This window comes from Canis aureus, chromosome 1 (assembly GCF_053574225.1).
Source record: "Canis aureus isolate CA01 chromosome 1, VMU_Caureus_v.1.0, whole genome shotgun sequence".
In the NCBI taxonomy this organism is placed as follows: Eukaryota; Metazoa; Chordata; class Mammalia; order Carnivora; family Canidae; genus Canis; species Canis aureus.
The window spans coordinates 35,781,297-35,799,376 of NC_135611.1; the positions used below are offsets into that span (position 1 = coordinate 35,781,297).

At 39.0% G+C, this 18,080-nt stretch overlaps 1 protein-coding gene across 6 annotated transcripts in view; it reads left to right on the forward strand.

Annotated features, from left to right (window-relative positions):
* PHACTR2 (phosphatase and actin regulator 2) overlaps positions 1 to 18,080 on the forward strand; it is a 206,573-nt gene that overhangs the window by 130,354 nt on the left and 58,139 nt on the right. For 5 of the 6 annotated variants that reach the window (XM_077895539.1, XM_077895522.1, XM_077895532.1 and 2 more), the window contains exons 3-4: positions 10,606 to 10,686; positions 15,649 to 15,807. In XM_077895539.1, coding sequence (XP_077751665.1) covers positions 15,690 to 15,807 — 118 coding nt within the window. In that variant the 5' untranslated portion in view covers positions 10,606 to 10,686; positions 15,649 to 15,689. The remainder of the gene's footprint in view (positions 1 to 10,605; positions 10,687 to 15,648; positions 15,808 to 18,080) is intronic. The other variant, XM_077895553.1, reaches the window with a different exon arrangement.

Here is an 18,080-nt window from a genome sequence, read left to right on the forward strand (position 1 = left end):
TTATTTATTTATTTTTTTTGCCACATTTAATTGCTGAGGGGGATGTAGAGGAGAGGAACAATGTTCCCATTGACATCTTGATAAAAAAAGGCTTCCACTGGGATGAGACATAGTTTGAATTGCTTTAAGAGATGATCTGATTGTTTACAAACCTTACTTGGGTGGATAATTTCCTAATTTCATTTTCCTTTGGAGTAGTGCCACTGGTAAAATACTTTTTAAAGGTGCTACAGAACTCTTTCTGTCCTAGGTCAGAGAATTGTGTCAGGAAAGTCCATTATTTTGTTTCCTTTGCATATTATTTCCCTTTGTGGTTTTGTTTTGATTTTTTTCATCCTGTGGTACGAATCCGGTCTTTATCACTAAGGGCTAAATCCTGGAAAGTGACTGTTTTTTGGCTTCTATATTTTCTGATTTGTTTCCCACTTGGAATACAAATTGCAGTCTTAATTCTTTCTTCTTTTTGTTAAATGAAAAGAGTTTGCTCATCGAGGCTTATAACATTTTTGTGCTAAGTTTTTTTTCACCTACTTTCCCAAACCCAGACTCTCCAGGTTTTGAGACAGATGCTCTTAAGGTTTTCTTTATTCCAAACTCTAAGTGTTTAATTAGTACCTATTAAAAGGCAGGGCAGGAGAGACTATGTGAGAAATATAAGAGAATAAAAAGCAGGGCTAGCAAGAAGACTGGATCCTGGAGAATAGTTGGTGAACACAGTAAATATCAATGTGGCTAAAATTCTTTGAAAATACCTTCTGATCTATTTTTCATATTTGATAAGTGGCTCAGCATTAACATAGTTCAAAAATGTATTCCAATTTAATTTATTTTAAAAATTGTGGTGGAGGGGCACCTGGGTGGCTCAATTGGTTAAGCGTCTGCTTTCAGCTGAGGTGATCCCAGGGTCCTGAGTTTGAGCCCAACAGTGGGCTCCCTGCTCTGCGGGGAGTCTGCTTCTCCCTCCCCCTGCCTCTCCTGCTCATGATCTTTCTCTCTCTATCTATCTAATAGAAAACACATAAATTTTACTGTCCTAATAACCATTTTTAAGTATACAATTCAATGGTGTCAAGTATATTTACATTTTTAATCAAGAGATCTCCAGAACTTGTTCATCTTGCAAAATCTACACTGTCTACTTAAACAAAAATTCCTCCTTTCGTCTCCCTCCCACCTCTTGTAATTTGTTTTTAAAGAAAACCTTAGGTGAATCAAGTGTGAAACACTAGGGATACCAACTAAAATTTAATCGCCTATTTAAATCTGATGTTGGCATATTGCTAGTATTATGTAGTCCTTTCTTTTTGCTACTTTCACAATTCAGTGCTAAAAGTTGAATTTAGTTACTACTATATGAGATTTGCAAAAGTTCCCTTTGAATAATTTACATAATTTGCTACATCTGCAGCATATAAGGTGTTAAAAAATAAAAAGTAGACAAACTTTGATTTCTGTTTCTCATTTGCAATTTTATTTGGGATTACAATTAAAGTAGGAGGAAGATATATGGGTATAAATTATAATAACTAACCCTGTTGAATTTTTACTGTGTGCTAGATGCCATTTTAAATGGTTGTAATCTGGGGTGCCTGGGTGGCTCAGTCGGTTAAGCATCTGCCTTCACTCAGCTCAGGTCATGATCATTATCTCAGGGTCCTGGGATGGAGCCCCACGTTGGGCTCCCTGCTCAGTGGGGAGTCTGCTTCTCCCTCTCCATCTGTCCCTTCCTCCACTCATGTGAGCACCCACGATCTCTCTTTCTCTCTCTCTCTCTCAAATAAATAAATAATTTTTTAAGAAAAACAAATTTTTAATCACTTTAAGAAACCTAGTCTGATTAGATGTGTAAATGAAGTAGTAAATAAACATGGATTGCAGAAATGCCTACTCAATCTTCTTACTAACTCTGATGGGTTATTCACAGCTATTGGTTTGAGTTGGTAATGTTTTTTATGTAGTTTCTAGGTTCATTAAATATAAACAGGCTTTTAAAGATTACACATTAATGCCTTCAAAAAATTTGGGCGTAAGGTATGAATAATTTCAGATGCCTTTAATCCTGTGCAGTTGAATTTGATGTTTGAACAAGTGAGAAGGTCTTAATTTAGGATAGTTTAGTATCACTAAGGTCTCTTTCACAGCAACTCTTGCCTGCCTTTTGAATATCTGGTCAGCGGTGATATGAGATAGGATCTCATCTCAATCAACATTGTTGAGTCCCTGAAATGTTTAAGACTGTCTTGAAGCAAATCAAGAAGAAGGGCCTCAGATTCCGAAGGTCAGGCTCTCTAAGAACTTCTTCTCTAACGAGTACTGTTTATGATGCCCTCATTTGCAAAACCTCTTTACCACTTAGAGCTGAGATTCATTTTCATATCAAGTCTCTAGCTTGTTCTTAGTGTGAAGTTAGAATTAATTGCTCTGAGGATGATCCTCATTATCTTTATTTTAAATTTCTGTCCTTTTTGTGGTCTTACCCTGTTTGGGGTTTGCTATCTTTTAATGTAAAGAAACAAGAAATGGAAACACAAGATGAATCCAAAAGCACCTGTCTTGAGCATTTGTGTTTGTCATGTGTTTTTGAGAGTCACACTGGAAGAAAGACAAGCAGTGTTTCACGTAGCTCACAGATCCTGGCCTCTGATTATTCTCCTGAGATTACTTGTACTTCCTGGCCCATCTGGGATTGGGGACTTGCTCATTGTTCTAGTCCTAAACCTTTTCCCTTGGGAATAAAATCCCCGAGTTCTTTGAGTTGACTTGCCATGACTATTCTCAGCTTGCCCTCCCTGGAAATGGCAGTGATTTCAGCTGCTGCTGTTTGCACAAGGCAAAAATCATCACCTCTTCTCTCCCCAGCCTGACCTTTGTCTGTCACTCCATCACCTGAAATTTTAAAAGTATTACATACAATGTTCAATGAAAAAGCATAGTGCTGAACAGTTTGTAAAACAGTGTGCCTTGAATGTAAAAAAAGAATAATTAAAATGAATATCTGGATTTGCCTAAGAAAGTATGGAAGGGGCCATGGGATACTAATAAAAGTAGTTATTTGCTTGTGGAATATAGGTGGAGTTCAATTTGAGTAGGTGGGGGACAGGGTGAAAGTGAGAGTTTTCACTGTATCCTTTTATAATTTGAACTATGAAGATGTACTGCTATCTAAAAATTGCTCATTTAAAATTAACTTTAAAAAAAATAAAATAAAATAAAATTAACTTTAAAAGGTTTTTTTACTTTACTCTTGAAGGGAAATTGGAAAACATTACATTACATCTGTTGTGGGAAAGTTGAAATCTTTGTAATTATCAATTTAGTTTGGAGAATGCAAGCAGTAGGTTTTTGGTTAGACACCTTTGGGTTCAACCAGATTCTGATCTTGTGATTGGCAAATGGTTTCACCTCTGTGAGTCTTGATATCCTTATCTGTTTGAGGGAACTAAAAGAAATTGCTTAGCCTGTCTTTCAGGAATACTGGGAAGTGTGATGAGAAAATAAATATAAATATGCTACCTAAACATCAAATAAATGGATGATTACTATCAGATTTCTGGAGGAAGTTGTGACATTGATTTCCCAAGAGGAGGAGGGGATATAGATCTCACCATCTTCCTCTTTATAAGCTCTGGTCAAGTTTCAAACTCTTGTATAAAAGAGTCTGGTGTACTTCTTTCATATTTCTGCCTTACAAATCTAAAGAATCTTTGGCCTCTGCTGGAAGAAAATTCACTTTAAAGAAGCATCTATGTAGCACCTTTTTTTGATTCTTCAAGAGTAAAAGCTCTTTACTGCTGATGAATAATAATAGACTTAAGCAAATGGGGAACTTACTGGTTCCTGCAAGTGAAAAGCTCAGGGGCAAACAGCTTATAAATTTGGTTAGATCCAGATGCTTAAAAGCTAAGATTAGGAAGCTGTCTCCTGGGCATCCTGGGTGGCTCAGTGGTTTAGCGCCATCTTCACCCCAGGGCCTGATCCTGGAGACCCAGGATCGAGTCCCATGTAGGGCTCCCTGCATGGAGCCTGCCCCTCCCGCTGCCTGTTTCTGTATCTCTCTGTGTCTCTCATGAATAAATAAAATTTAAAAAAAAAAAAAAAAAGGAATTTGTCTCCTTTGAGCCTATGTTCCTCAGTATGGACTTTTCTTATTTTAAATTAGACTTTTATGGAGGCAAAATGACTACTTACAGCTCTAGGCTCATCTGCAGCTAGTTTTAACAGATACGGAAGAAGAGAGAGCCCTCTTTTCCTGTTGTTCCAGAAATTCTTAGACTGGATGTCATTGGTACAGCTTGGGCACAGCCGCTCTCTGAATCAGTCACCAATGGCCCTGATTGGATAAGCCTGGGTGTCCTAGAGCCCAGGATTGGGGGTAGCTTTACACAAATCGCATGGACTGAATGAGGAGGAAGGTGGTTCCTCAAAGGCTATCAGGAGGGCTATTTATAAAATAGTAGAAAAGGTGGGCACCTGAGTGGGTCAGTCAGTTAACCCTCTGCCTTCGGCTCAGGTCATGATCTAGAGTCCTAGGATTGAGTCCTCTCATCTGGTTCCCTGCTCAACAAGAAATATGCTTCTCCCTCTCCCTTTGCCCCTTCCCCCTGCTTATATGTGCATTCTCACTCCCTCAAATAAATAAATAAACACATACATACATACATACATACATAAAATCTTTAAAAAGATAATAAGTAGAAAGGATTAGAAAAGAGTGCTAGACATACCTTTCCTCCCTCCTTCAAAAAACAAAAGCAAAAACTTAGTGCAATACATCATTTTGGGCGTGGTGGGGATGAAATGATAAACAAGACATCCCTCATAGGGATTGGAGTCATGTGAATATGCAACTATGTCCACGTGTTGCAATGAAAAAGAAGTGCTATAACAGAAATAATAGTAATAGCTAACATTTATTTGGGGCTCTCTAGTTTCTAGGTACTCATCTAAGCAGTTGAGCTTTTTAACTCATTTATTGCCAGAAGAACCAGAAAATGTAGCAGCTGTTCTCCCATTTTGTAGATGAAAAAGCTGAAGCATAGACAAGTTACTTTTTTTTAAGATTTTATTTATTCATTTGAGAGAGAGACAGAGATAGCAAGAGAGAGCACAGGGAGGCAGAGGGAGAACCAAGCTCCCCACTGAGCAAGGAGTCCAATGTGGGGCTCGATCCCAGGACCCCAGGATCATGACCTGAGTGGAAGGCAGACACCCAACCGACGGAGTCACCCGGGTGCCCTCAGACAAGTCACTTTAAAGTGCTTTAGAACAGTGATTATTGCCTCTAGTCAGCCAGAATGGTGATGGCGCCCTGCAGGGGGCGCTGTCTGAAGAGGTTTTTAGGATTGTAGGAAGATTTCACCAGAGGGAGAGGCCAAGGGTCTGATTCTAGAAACAGCACAGGAATGGGGCTGAGGAGGTACAGGGAATGTTTAGGAAATGGCAAAAAGTAAGAGTAAGGTTACGCTTTAACAATGGACTTGTGGAAAAGGATGAACAAGAGATGGACAAGGATGGTCCACTGGGACCAGCTATACAGCCTGGCTGCGGCCTGGAGGGGCTCGGCTTCTTCCCTAGTCTGTCGGATTTGTAAGCAGGGGAGAGACATGGATAGAAATGAAAATAGCCAGCCCCCTGAGCATTTTTCGGGGTGGGGGGGGGGATGTTGGCTTTATTTCACTGCCTTACGTTCTTGAGATGTTTTGGAAAGTCTTTACAAACGGCCCTTTGGGTGGCATTGGAGTGGTGGCTTCTTTAAAGGACTTCCCTGCGCTGTAGTGAAGGGTCTTTTAAAAAAGGAGCCTGGTTTTTTTTTTTTTGTTTTTTTGTTTTTTTGTTTTTGACATTCTGTTTTCTGTAACTGTGTTGAGGTGAGGCAAAGCCAAGCCGGGCTCTTATGAACACTTTAACACAAGACAAGCAGTTCCCTGTTCCTGTCACAGTTTCACAGTGAGCCATTCAGCACTCACGGCCAAAAAGATAACACGGAACTCGTATTCAATAGTCTAATTGCTCTTCTGTTTTGTTCTGTCATTAAACAGCCTTAGAATTGAGAATTAGGACTCTCTTTCCTCGCCAAAAGAAAACACAAGTGGCTTGTTGACTGCAAGATTGACTCTCACAGATACTCCCAGAGTAGTGTAAAATCCTGGCGGCGCATCCACAGCGAGACGCTGGTGGCATATGCCCCGGCCTCCGCTCCTGAGTGCAGGCTCCGTGCCCAGAAGGACCTCGTAAATCATTGAAAATTTATGATGAGCCCAGTCGTGTGCTACACCCCGTTAGTTGGCCGCCGTCGGTCCTCTACACACTATAGCCTTCCTTCTTCAGAGCACAGAGACTTTTTCAGATGAGCCATAGGACAGAGAGCTCAGGATTTTCCCTTTGGCGAGCCCAGCCAAGAAGTAGAAGGGGCAGAACACAGAAGCCTCCTGTTCATAGAGCTCTGCCACAGGCCTTGCTTGCTCCCTCCTAGGCTGGAGGTGGGCAAGGGGCAGCAAACAAGACCGTTAGCATTATTGGCCTGTCTTCTTTTATTCATTTATGCCACAAATGCACATATTTTCTGAGTTCCACCAGCCTGCAAGGCGCTGTCGGGAAAACAGCAGTAACAGAAACAAGAATTTTGGTTCTCGTCGAGTCTGTGCTTACAGAGTAGGTCCCAGTTCAGAAGGGGTGATGTGTTTTGCAGGATACAATGGATAAAGGTGAGAAGAGGAACAAGCTGGTCCACACTGGGTGTGTGAGGAAGGGATTTCCAATAAGGTGGCCTCTGGGCAAAGACTTGAAGGAAGTGATGGAATGAGCTTGGGGGTCTGGGGAAGTCCCATTCCGGTAAGGACAGAGGCCACCATGCAGGTGCTTGCTGCTTGTGTCAGGGGACAAGCAGCAGGGCCGGAGGGGCTGGAGCAGAGGGAGCCGGGAGGGAGTGATTAAGGAAGGATCCCACGTTTGGGAGAGGAGATCCTATGGGGGGTCAGCCTCTGGGGGGCTTTGTGAAGACCATGTCGAGGAGCAGAGAGAGTGTTCAAAGTCAGATGGACAGCCATTGGATGCTTTTGAAAGCTCTGTCCTTTTCAAATATTTGAAAAGCTGGAGTAAAAGCATGAAGTCAGGAAAATGGGAGCACAATGCATCCTTCACTGCTTCGAAAAACGTGCGTGCTGTTGTAATCACAATTGAACTGTCGGAACTTTAACTCACCCAGTCCAGGGAGCAAAACAGAACTCAGGGGTTTGCTTGATCTTCCTGTAAAAACCACACAGGCTCTTTCTGATGGGGGATAAAAGTGAGTAACCATGAGCTATTTACTCAACTGGTAACAATACTTTTCATGGAGAGACCTAGCTACTGCCTCCAGTGATCTGTGCCCTGCGAAGTCTCTTCCCCAGCAGTGTTTGTGAGGCAGACATCCTGACATCATTGCTGCTGTTGCACTGATTAGGGTGAACTTCAGAGTCAAAGAGCAGCTGGCTGGATGCTCGACCTCAGATTCGGAGGCTTCAATAACCCGCTTTGCTCTCAGGGAACACAGAGCTAACTCATGCTGTTCACCCGTCACAAATGACTTACTTTACTCTAGAGCTGTAGGGACCCTGGATGGGCTGGATTAACATGCTAAAGTTACAAGGAGTATGGTTCTGACTCCTTAGGAGGAATACATTCCTAAGACTGACGGTGACAGATATCCAGAGGAGGCTGTCCAGCCTCTGAATGTTTTCAAGCAGGTGAACACATCTCCGGAATGTTCCTGAAATGACTCCTGCTTTGTGCGGCCCTGTTGGACGAGAATGACCTCTCAGACTCATTCCAATGCAGAGCACTTCCAAGCCTGTGAAACAGTGTCCAGTGAATGTGCTCTGCAAACATACAGACACTATGTAAACATGAGGCAAATATTTTAAAAGATGAAGAGTGTGATACTTGTTCTTCTGGGAGAGCTGTGGTTGAAACTTTGTGCCTTAGCAGCATACTTTCCCTGCACAGTCCCTGCACTTTGTTCCCTTTGGCTCCATACACAGTTATCTGTTGTATGTGTTAAAAACATGCTCAGCCAAAGACCAAACAAATCGCCAGGGCCTTTTCCTATCAGGGCCCATGTATAAGAGGTAGAGCAAAGAACAAAGCTGTGGGTTTTGATTCCTGGCAGAAAGCCAGGCTGCTGCTTCAAAGCTCCAGAATTTTACAAGGAAGAAAGAGGAGGGATTTTTCAACTGAGATTAAGTTAGAATTAAAGCAACAGAAAGCTTGAAACTAAAACTGAAGCGTTCTCTGGGATCCATACTAGAAAGACAGAAACAAAAATGGGATATGTTCTGGGCTCTCAGAGTATTTTTTTAGTGCAAGAGTGAAAACTTTTAAAGATGCCAAGGCAGAAATTACAGAATGGCCTTGATTAATGAATGATACAGGATCATACAGCATTGGAGCTGGATGAGGTATCTTTCAGCAATCCTTGAATCCAGTGGTCAGGGTTCCTCTGAACCACCTGCACAGTGTTAGTGCCCCATAGTGTCATCAGGGGTGTTGTTTGGCTCCTTGTGCTGACAGGAGGTGAGTTCTCTTCTCTTTGACAGAAGCTTGAACAAATCGAAGCTCTCCTGTAGTAAACAGCTCTTGTTTTACCTAAAAAGACAGCTCCGTCTGGCCCCCCACACCCAGTTAATTTTGTTCATTGAACTCACCAGCAATTAGGGACCCCTGGGTGGCTCAGTGGTTGAGCATCTGCCTTTGGCTCAGGCCTTGATCCTGGGTCCTGCATTTAAGTCCCGCATCAGGTTCCCCGTGGGAGCCTCCTTCTCCCTCTGCCTGTGTCTCTTCCTCTCTCTGTGTCTCTCATGAATAAATAAATAAAAATCTTAAAAAAAAAAAAAAAAAAGAACTCACTGGCATTTAAATGAGCTGTTGTTACATGCTTCTGGAGGGAGGGTGGAGTGAGGGGTGGGTTGCAAACTAAAGGAAGAGGGGGAGGTTCCGTGTATGTGTCTATTTGAATCCATGAGGTGTTCATTATCATTCTTTTGACCATTTGTTCATTCACTCATTCATTTGTTCATTTTCTGATTTGTTTACTTTCTGATTCTATCCAAAAACATGTTGACGAAACCGAGAACAACGGGCACAGATGCTAGAAATAACATACAAATGAAGTCAGGTCTCTAAGCAGAAGGAAACAGATTTCATCCATGAATTGTCATATGAAATCTGTGTTAATATCAAATGTTACTCTGACCTTTCTGGCAACCAGGATAAAAGGGAAATACACAATTACTGGTTATCAAAAAAGGAAAAAAAATTTTCAATTTCTTCAAGAGAGACTAAGTTTTGGCACTCTGGGGCTCATGTCATTACTGAAGACTTTCAAGTGCTTCATACAAAACTGTCAGCCCAGGACACACCCCCTTCTCGCTTCTGTGTCTTCAGAGTGTCCCTGACAGATCACCAGGAGCACCCTCAAAAAACACATCCTTAGTGTTATTATGAGTCCTGTTTCTATGTGTCAGGGCAGGGCTTGGGGTAATGGAGTTTAGTTTTGGTCTTGAAATGATGTTCATGTGACTCTAGGATTTGCAAATTCTGAGGCCCAGAATAGGAATTTTCGGGAAAATCAGAATCCAGTTCTGCTGTGGCTACCCAGTCTCCACCAATGTACCTTTCCTTCTCCCTAAAGAGCCCTAGGCCCTTTCTGTGGCCCCTTTTTGCTGTGTCAAGGTGCTTTTTCAAACAGGTCATCTAGAAGGAAGAGAGTTCTCTAGAACACACTTCGGACAATATTGGCTCAGATAATTAGTAGATTATATTAATTTTATACAGCATCTTGGCCCCTCGAAGTAGGGAGTGGAGTTAGCCATGCAGGGTTGCAGAATGTTATATACACATAAGGTGAATACTGTCAAAATCTTACCCTTGGTTCCTAAGACCCGTTCTGAAGTTGTAACAGGAATTTAAATTCTTCCAGAACAAGGAAGAGACAGTGTTGAGATTCCCATCGCTTGACGTGCCTGTGAAAACATGACTTGACTCCATTGTCCTGACTTGGGATTTGTCAGGGGATATACCAGAACATGCTAGACCTTTTGAGTATGGCAAGGAAAAGAGTTACAGAGATCTGACGTGTTGGACTTTTGTGATAGATGGTGTGAGAAAACACTGCAAAAGTAGTTCTTTTTCTCTGGGATTCAAAGGAGTTACCTGAATATTTACTGAATGTTTGTTTGGTTTTAATGTAAGCATAATGTATTCTTTGTATATGTTGCATATTCATGGAAGCCTCTGTTTTAGAATGCCTAAAGAAAAGGAATATTTCAAAATGAGAAGTAGCCTGTGTGCTCTATAACTGATGTGAAATAATGTATCTGGATTCTTGGCCAGACATCATCATTTGAAGGACCAGGCACAGTGGCTGGGTTTCAGAGCACGGGCTACAGTCCTTTGCTCTTGTCCTAATTAATTATATTGACTTCAACCACATGTTTTGGTAGACTCCAGAAAAACTGGAGTTTGAGCCCTCAGATGAACAGAATAAATGTGCTCATTCTACTTGGAATGTTTTTCATAATTATTTTAAGCAATGACTTGATTCTTACTTATGCTTATTCTTTTTAAAAGTATTAGAAAGGAAGATATCCACAAGACAAAGTAGAGAGGAGCTGATAAGAAGGGGCGTTCTTAAGGAGTTGCCTGATCAAGGTGAGGAAATTAATCATACATTTAAAATAACCTGATCCTTTATTCTTTGGTCTTTCTTTCATTTTCTTTTGAAATTTAAGATGATCATGGTCTTGGGGAGATAAAGAAGTGAGTATGGCACTCTGGGAATCTTGCTTTAATTCCAAATGCCTTTTTGGGCTGCAGAAAATCTAAAGTATTCTAGAAAAGAAATTCAGTGACCTTTTTGGCGAATCCTTCACCATATGTCACTAACCCTAAAGCTCTACAAAGGTATGTGGGCTGAAGATACAGATAAGATACAAATTCTTACATGACTTCTCTTCTGTTCTTGAGCTTCATTCCTTCTATACAAGTTAACTCTGTTGTTTGAGTAGATGCAGAGCTATTGCGTCCTGCCTTATGGTTTCCTACACCTACCAGTAAAAGCAAAGGGAGGGAAAAGAAGTAGTAAATGTATCTTTTGTTCTTTATACTCTATAATACAATCAAATGTACAATCAATAAGGCACGAATGAACAAATTAAATTAATCTGCTTTATGCATTCTCTCATGTAATTTTCCTAGTATTGCTCTCTTTTCATTTCTTTGAATCTAATTGTCTTTCACCTTTTCACTAACAATTATTATATCCAAATATTTTTTTTGCCCTACCCCTAATTATCTTTCCCTTTCTTCTCTATCCTCCCAAGGTAGAATCTTGCTCAAAAAGACAAGGCTTAGGGCAGCCCGGGTGGCTCAGCGGTTTAGTGCCGCCTTCAGCCCAGGGTGTGATCCTGGAGACCCAGGTTCAAGTCCCACGTCGGGCTCCCTGCATGGAGCCTGCTTCTCCCTCTGCCTGTGTCTCTGTCTCTGTCTCTCTCTCTCTCTCTCTCTCTCCTCTCTGTGTATTCTCATGAATAAATAAATAAAATCTTAAAAAAAATAAAAAAGACAGGGCTTAGATAGAAACCCAAATAGACCCCCAGGAAGAAGACACCAAGATTGGTTATTTCTCCAAATAAGCAATACCAAATAAATTTCATCATTCCCACTACTCTTAAAACTAAAGGAAATTTTTGTTGCAAAATTGTTGATTTACCTCATGCCTTCCCTTCCCCCACCCCCTGGACATTAGCTGGGATAAAGTACTGTTATTATACTTTTATGGGAATAAATAAAGTGCTATTAATTTAGAATTAAAATCACAGAATTCTTTTCCTGGTAAATGTTCCTTGCAAAGAACATCTTTTGGAATTCACTATTTATAAATCCATGTGACACACTTTTTCCAACATCTGAATAATTCCAGAGTGGAGCTAGGAAATGCTTCACTATTTCACTCCTACTTCAAAGAATATTGGGAAGTCTAGAGTGAATAATGCCCTTGAGCCCTCATAATTTAGGCATTTTGTTTCAATCTCTGCTCATTATACTTTAATCATTCTGTTTTATGAATGAACTTTATGTTTTCTCTGATTTTCTATTATCACGAAGCTATTTATTTCCTATCTGGGACTTCTAAAAATAAAAAACACATCCCTAATTTTTTGTTTGTTGAAAGTGGGCTTGCAGTATCCAAATTTGTCTCCCCTCTAATTTCTCCAGGGGTAGGAGAGAAATTACAGATCCACTGAGCGATTACCTTTCTGGGCTAATGTGATTGTTTGGTGTCATTTATTTGGAAATTTTTTAAAGAAAGAAAAAATGGGAAAATGATTGAAACTGTTAATGAGTATGAAAGACAGATATAAAGACTCCCTTTGTTCTGATTAAAAATCATACCTAGAAAAGAGTTGACTTTTTCTAAAAACAAGTGACATTGGTCAAATTAAAGAAATGGTTAGTATTGATTGGCTTTTGTACTGCCTCATCTGTTAAACTATGCACTTGATGGTTTACAATTTCCTATACTTATTTCCCAGAAATCTGACACTAGTTGACCTTTTTGTCACTTCTGCAGACTGAATATTAAACGTTTTAAAACATCAAAGAACAAAACAAATTTTCGCCTAAACATAATGTAATCGGTTTAATGCTTGGGAAGTCATAAATTGCTGAATTTTACTTTCTGCCTTTTTTATGGTCCCTATACGAAACCAAAAAAAAAAAATGACCTAATCCTTGAAAGTTCCTGGTGATGCCGATTGTAAATTGAGTCTTTCCCCTTTTCAGCCAAGGACGGAGAAAATAGTTTTCTGTCATTTTTCCAAAAACAATTATGTTGAAAATTTCGGTCTGCTTTCAGCCCTAGCCAGAGACTGGAAGCTGCTGTGCTTGGTGACAACCTCCTGTCTTCTGCCAGTGAAGAGTCATTTTTTTCCTTGATCTTCTTGACCTTGCATGAGCTCTTAACAGTTATTGTCAATTATGCCCTTTAATCGGGGAGCTGGATCGACTCTTTGAATCCCTCCAGCTACCCTGGGTTTGACCTCATGCCATACCACCCCATACCCTCACTCCCAGCTATTATTATTATTCCTTTTTAGATGATCTTTTTTACACTAACATCTAACTTCCATCTCAAAGTTCAACAATTGGTCTTCTCTCCTGAGAATTCCTAGGTCTAGTCCAAGTTCATTCCTTATTTTCTGGCTCTTTCCTTCCATCCTTTCTCTAAGCTTTAGCACGAGGGCATGGAGATATTGCTTCCTGCTGTGCAGCCTCCTTTTTCTCTCCCCCCATGGCGTACTTTTTAACCTTCTGATGAGTGAATTGCTCACTGTTTGGTCACACATAACTTTCTACTCATCTCTGTTTCTCTGTTAACTATATCCCAGAGACACTTGTTTGACCAAAGAGAGGGAAGGCCCCCAAACACTCTCCTGCTACTTGTCTCACCACTGATGTCTGTGGGTGCTTTCTCTCTCATTCACTTGAAGTTTACAACCTTTCCTGAGTTGGCTTTTTCCTTTGCACACGAGTGCTCCTATCACTTATAACCATGGCATCTTTCTCAGCTCTCCTTTGCTGGCATGTTTGCGTGCATTCTAATGACTTACATACACTATATCAAAGATTCAACTTGTTTTCACTCTACAATAGTACACAAAACTAGAAAACTTTTTCAGTGTACACACACAAATCAATTATTAATAACTTCAGTTCTCTGCTTTATTCTTGAATTTATATTTATCACATCTAGGTCTCCTTTTTCTACCATTGTTTTCATACGTGCTAGCTTTATTTCAGACCTCAAAGTAAGTATCTTTCCACATTGTCGACTCTGAATATTACGTGAAAATCCAATTTCTTGTTGCACCATGACAATGTAATTTTCTCTCTGGCTTTTTTTGTTCTAGATTTTAAAATCAGTTATTTAACCTAATAATAAAGAATTTTAGCATAATAAGAGTTAAAATATAATTAAGTTTTCATTAACATGACTTTAACATATTTTTGTTGAAATACTAAAGCCAAAGTAATCAAAGATAAATTTATATTTGAGTTACCTAAAAATTAAGAGTTTTGTATAAAGAGATGGTTTTCTGTTTTATTTGGGATTTTCCATTCTTACATTAGTTTTTAGTTTTCCTGTGTCTAATATCTGGATGTTAATGTTACATTGTGTCTCCTCTCCCTTGTTTTTAATAGTGAATTCCTTGGAATCTAATAATAAGAATCAAGAATCTTTTAGTTTCCCTTTGGCTTGACCTATACTCCTTGAAAAGTATTACCCTAATTTTATTGAAATAGTTAAGATTTATTTACAATGGCATTGCCTTCAATTATCATCTATTTTACTTTTTTATACAGGAATCAGACTGTAGGTACTTGGAAGTTATGTGGTTTAGCAACGATTGCTTTTTCATTTTGAACATGACATAATTCCATGATATGTATTTTTATTATTAAAATGTCATGCCTATTTTTATGAAGAAGGCCAATGGATTTTATTGTTGAGCCAAACCAGTTCAATTATACTTAATGAAAATTTGAGAGATGATCTCTGTTTTATTTATAATCATTGCCAAAGTAAGATTAATCAAAGACTGCATAAAAATAACTCTAAGCATGCATTTCTTCAAGTTTGCAAAGTCAAAACTCTTTTTTTTTTTTTTTTTTTTACTGGTGGTAGCAAAGCCTCTTAAAATGTTCTAAATATGATCTAGGGTTCATCTTTTCAAGCATCACTGAATTAAGAGTTTATGCAAAATGTCATTCACATTAGAAACTTCTAGAAATTATGAAAGTTCAGGGATTAATTAATATTAGGTATTTCTGGTTTAGATAACATATTAGAAATTTTATTTTCAGTTGTGATTTTTTAAAAGTTCCTCTATAATTACTTTTTTCCACATTTTCTTTCCCTAATGTTTTTAAATTATCATTAGTCCACACTAAAGGCTTTTGGTCAGTTATTTGTAACAATTACCTGAGTACATTTTAATATCTCCACCAATAAGAAAATGAAAATAAAATTAGCCTCGCTACCATCTTTCCCTGAATACAGAGTGGCAATTTTATTCCTATGTAAAGTTAACATATCACAGATGCAATCATCTGAGAGCGGTGGTTGTGTATTTTCATATTCGCCTCTAATCATTTTTATGTGTAATTACATTTCGTGTTATTTGTGTATTTATATTCACTTTTTGTTTTCAGTGCTTGTTAAAATGTTTATTCCATTTTTCAGATTTCTCCTATTACCATTCAGTTTGTGAATGACAAAGAAACTCCAAAGTACTGATTTCAACAAAGCCTCAGCACAAGAAGAGAAGGGCTCTGTTGCCCCGGGATATTGTATAATTAGGATAATAACTTCTACTGTCCTGAAAGGGCATGTGGACATCCCCTCCATTGCTGCTTTCCCCCAAGACTAAGGATTTTCTAGCTCTTTCATTTGAATGAATTATTTAGTAAAACATGGTGAAACTATGCAGGATGTATTTGGTTCCCAGGGTGTGAAACATGAACCCAAACCCTACAGTCCTAGTAACTGGAAAACTGGGTTTTAAGAAAGCCATCAAATTAGACATCTAGGTGTTTCTTTCCCCATTTTAGATGGAGATGTAACAGTTAACTTTGAAAATTCAAACGGGCACATGATACCCATCGGAGAGGAATCTACCCGAGAGGAAAATGTAGTAAAATCTGAAGAAGGTAATGGCTCTGTAGCTGAAAAAGCACCACCTCTGGAAGAAAAGGCAGAAGATAAGAAAGGTAAAATCAAGAGAAACTCCATCTTCTTTTACTTCAATACAGCTCAACGTTGAGAATCAGGTCTTAGTGTCCAAGTAGTGACTCTTAAGACCAGTTAGAGAGCAGGTTTGCAAATACAAAGAAGAGAGAAATTTCAACGAGTGAAGAGAAATAGGATGGTTTTCTCAGCCAGATGCATCCATTTTGTAAGCACATAATTTAATTTTTTATTTAAAAGCATTAGTTAACATTATTAATCAGAAGGGATAGCCTCTTCAATCATTAGAGATATCTGGGAATATTATCCTTTCTTCGGGAGTTTTCCTTCAGTATTTAGTCTTATTTTTAGAAAAAAATGCCATCAGTCTGAATATTTCTTTCTCCTAGTTAAAACTGACCTGTGTCAGCATGTCAATATGGAGGAATGGAAGAATATCAAAACCAAGATGACTCTTTCAGCCCAGCATTGTCCCTCCAAAAGTGGGAGCTTGGCTGATGGCATCCATACACTCAATATTATAGGTTCTAGTCCAGGTTCTAGACATTTTTGAGAAAGACCCAAGACTGTAGTTCCCAGAGATGCTGGGGACTTTGGTTGTTATATTGACCACAGTCTCAGCTTCATGATTTGTCTGTGCAACTGGAAATTTCACAATATGCCAGGGGCAATTATACCATTCCTGAAGGCTTCTTTAAAGACCTTGGTTTCTAGAGTGAATATACTATAGTCAATTAGGGCACCAGCAAAATCTGTGTCTATCAAGGATCCCTCAAAACATTTCACAAGTTCCTCATCACTGCCTGATTGATTACCTCTCCCTGCGACTGCTATCATGTGCAGGCCGTGTACTTAATGCAAACCTGAACTGAAACTCCTACAAAGTACGGATTTGTTGGGAGATTCTAAATGATTCCATGCAGCATAGAAATGAATCCTCAGGAAACAGACTATTTCCTGTTCTATAATGTCTCCTTCTGAGTTGGATGGCAAAAATTTCTCAGACCTAGCTTAGGTCCTGTAGGCATTTTGAGAATTCTTAGAAACTGCTGAAAGCATTCTCTTCCTCTGTTCTTGATCCAAATCCTCTAAAGACAAAGAAAACGAAAGAGCATTTGACAGACGTTGTAACTTAAAATCATCTTCTCTTGAAGTCCATAGCTTTTTATTTGCATATAAATTAGCCTGTAAAAACTTTGGAAGCCTCTATGAACAATCTGTTATTATTTTGCTTTATTTATTCAATATTAAGAATAGTATTCATGGGGCTTTACTTAGTCCTGTTCTATTGAAAGACTCTGGTTAAATTTACAAATACTGATTACAAGAAGTTAACTAATGTTTTAAATGATCATATTCCTGGAACATAAAGAGAAAATAGACCTAAACAAATTTCAGTGGTATTAATTTGAAAGTATTCATGCAAGTAGTGATTTTTTTTTTTAAGTCCAACTGTCCTGTCTCACCAAACTGTTAAATTTCAAAGCCATCTGTGGTTTGTCCCTGGTATGGCTTTTTCACATTCAAGAATCACACCCTTCATTATGTAATAGAGCCATCATTGGTGCTTACCTGGTCTATGTGGGATGTCAGTCAGTGGACTGGCCAAACTTCAAAGGAAATGTTTCCTTATCAACTTAATAAAAAGTTGTTGATAGTTTTATATTAATTAAACCAGCAGGTCTTAGTGTTCTAAAAAGATGGCAGACCTCATAGTCATAGGTCCATGGATACATGAGAAGTGTTTTTGTTTAATTTACTTAGAATTAGTACGTTCAGTTCTTTTTGGTCAAACGAGATCTAAGATAGCATCTTGCTTGGCTGGTCTGTACAGAAAGAGATGGAATGCTGGACATGCTGTCATACCACCAGTAAGGCAACAAGGCCTCCCCCTCACTGTGTGGATGGCGTGCCTGCCAGAGCCACACTGAGAGTGAGGGAAGGCATTTGGTATGGAAAGCCATTTCCTGAGAATAAAAAGAATGTCACTCATAATTCACATTACATTGTATTTTGTTAAGTAAAAAATGCCTCATAAACAAAGATAACCATTTATTTCTCTGGAAAGACATTGTTTAATTCCAAAAAAACAACCCAAGATTCACTTTTACTTCTGGTCCTTTCATGGTCTCACTAGCATGCAAATCCACAATTCCATATTCTTAATTCATCCTTTAGGTGTTCTTAATTCCCTTTGTAGGGGGTGAAATGATCCCTTTCCTTTCACATTAAGCCAATTTATCCAAGAATGCTATTTCATCTATTAGTTGATCATATTTGCAAAACCATATTACAT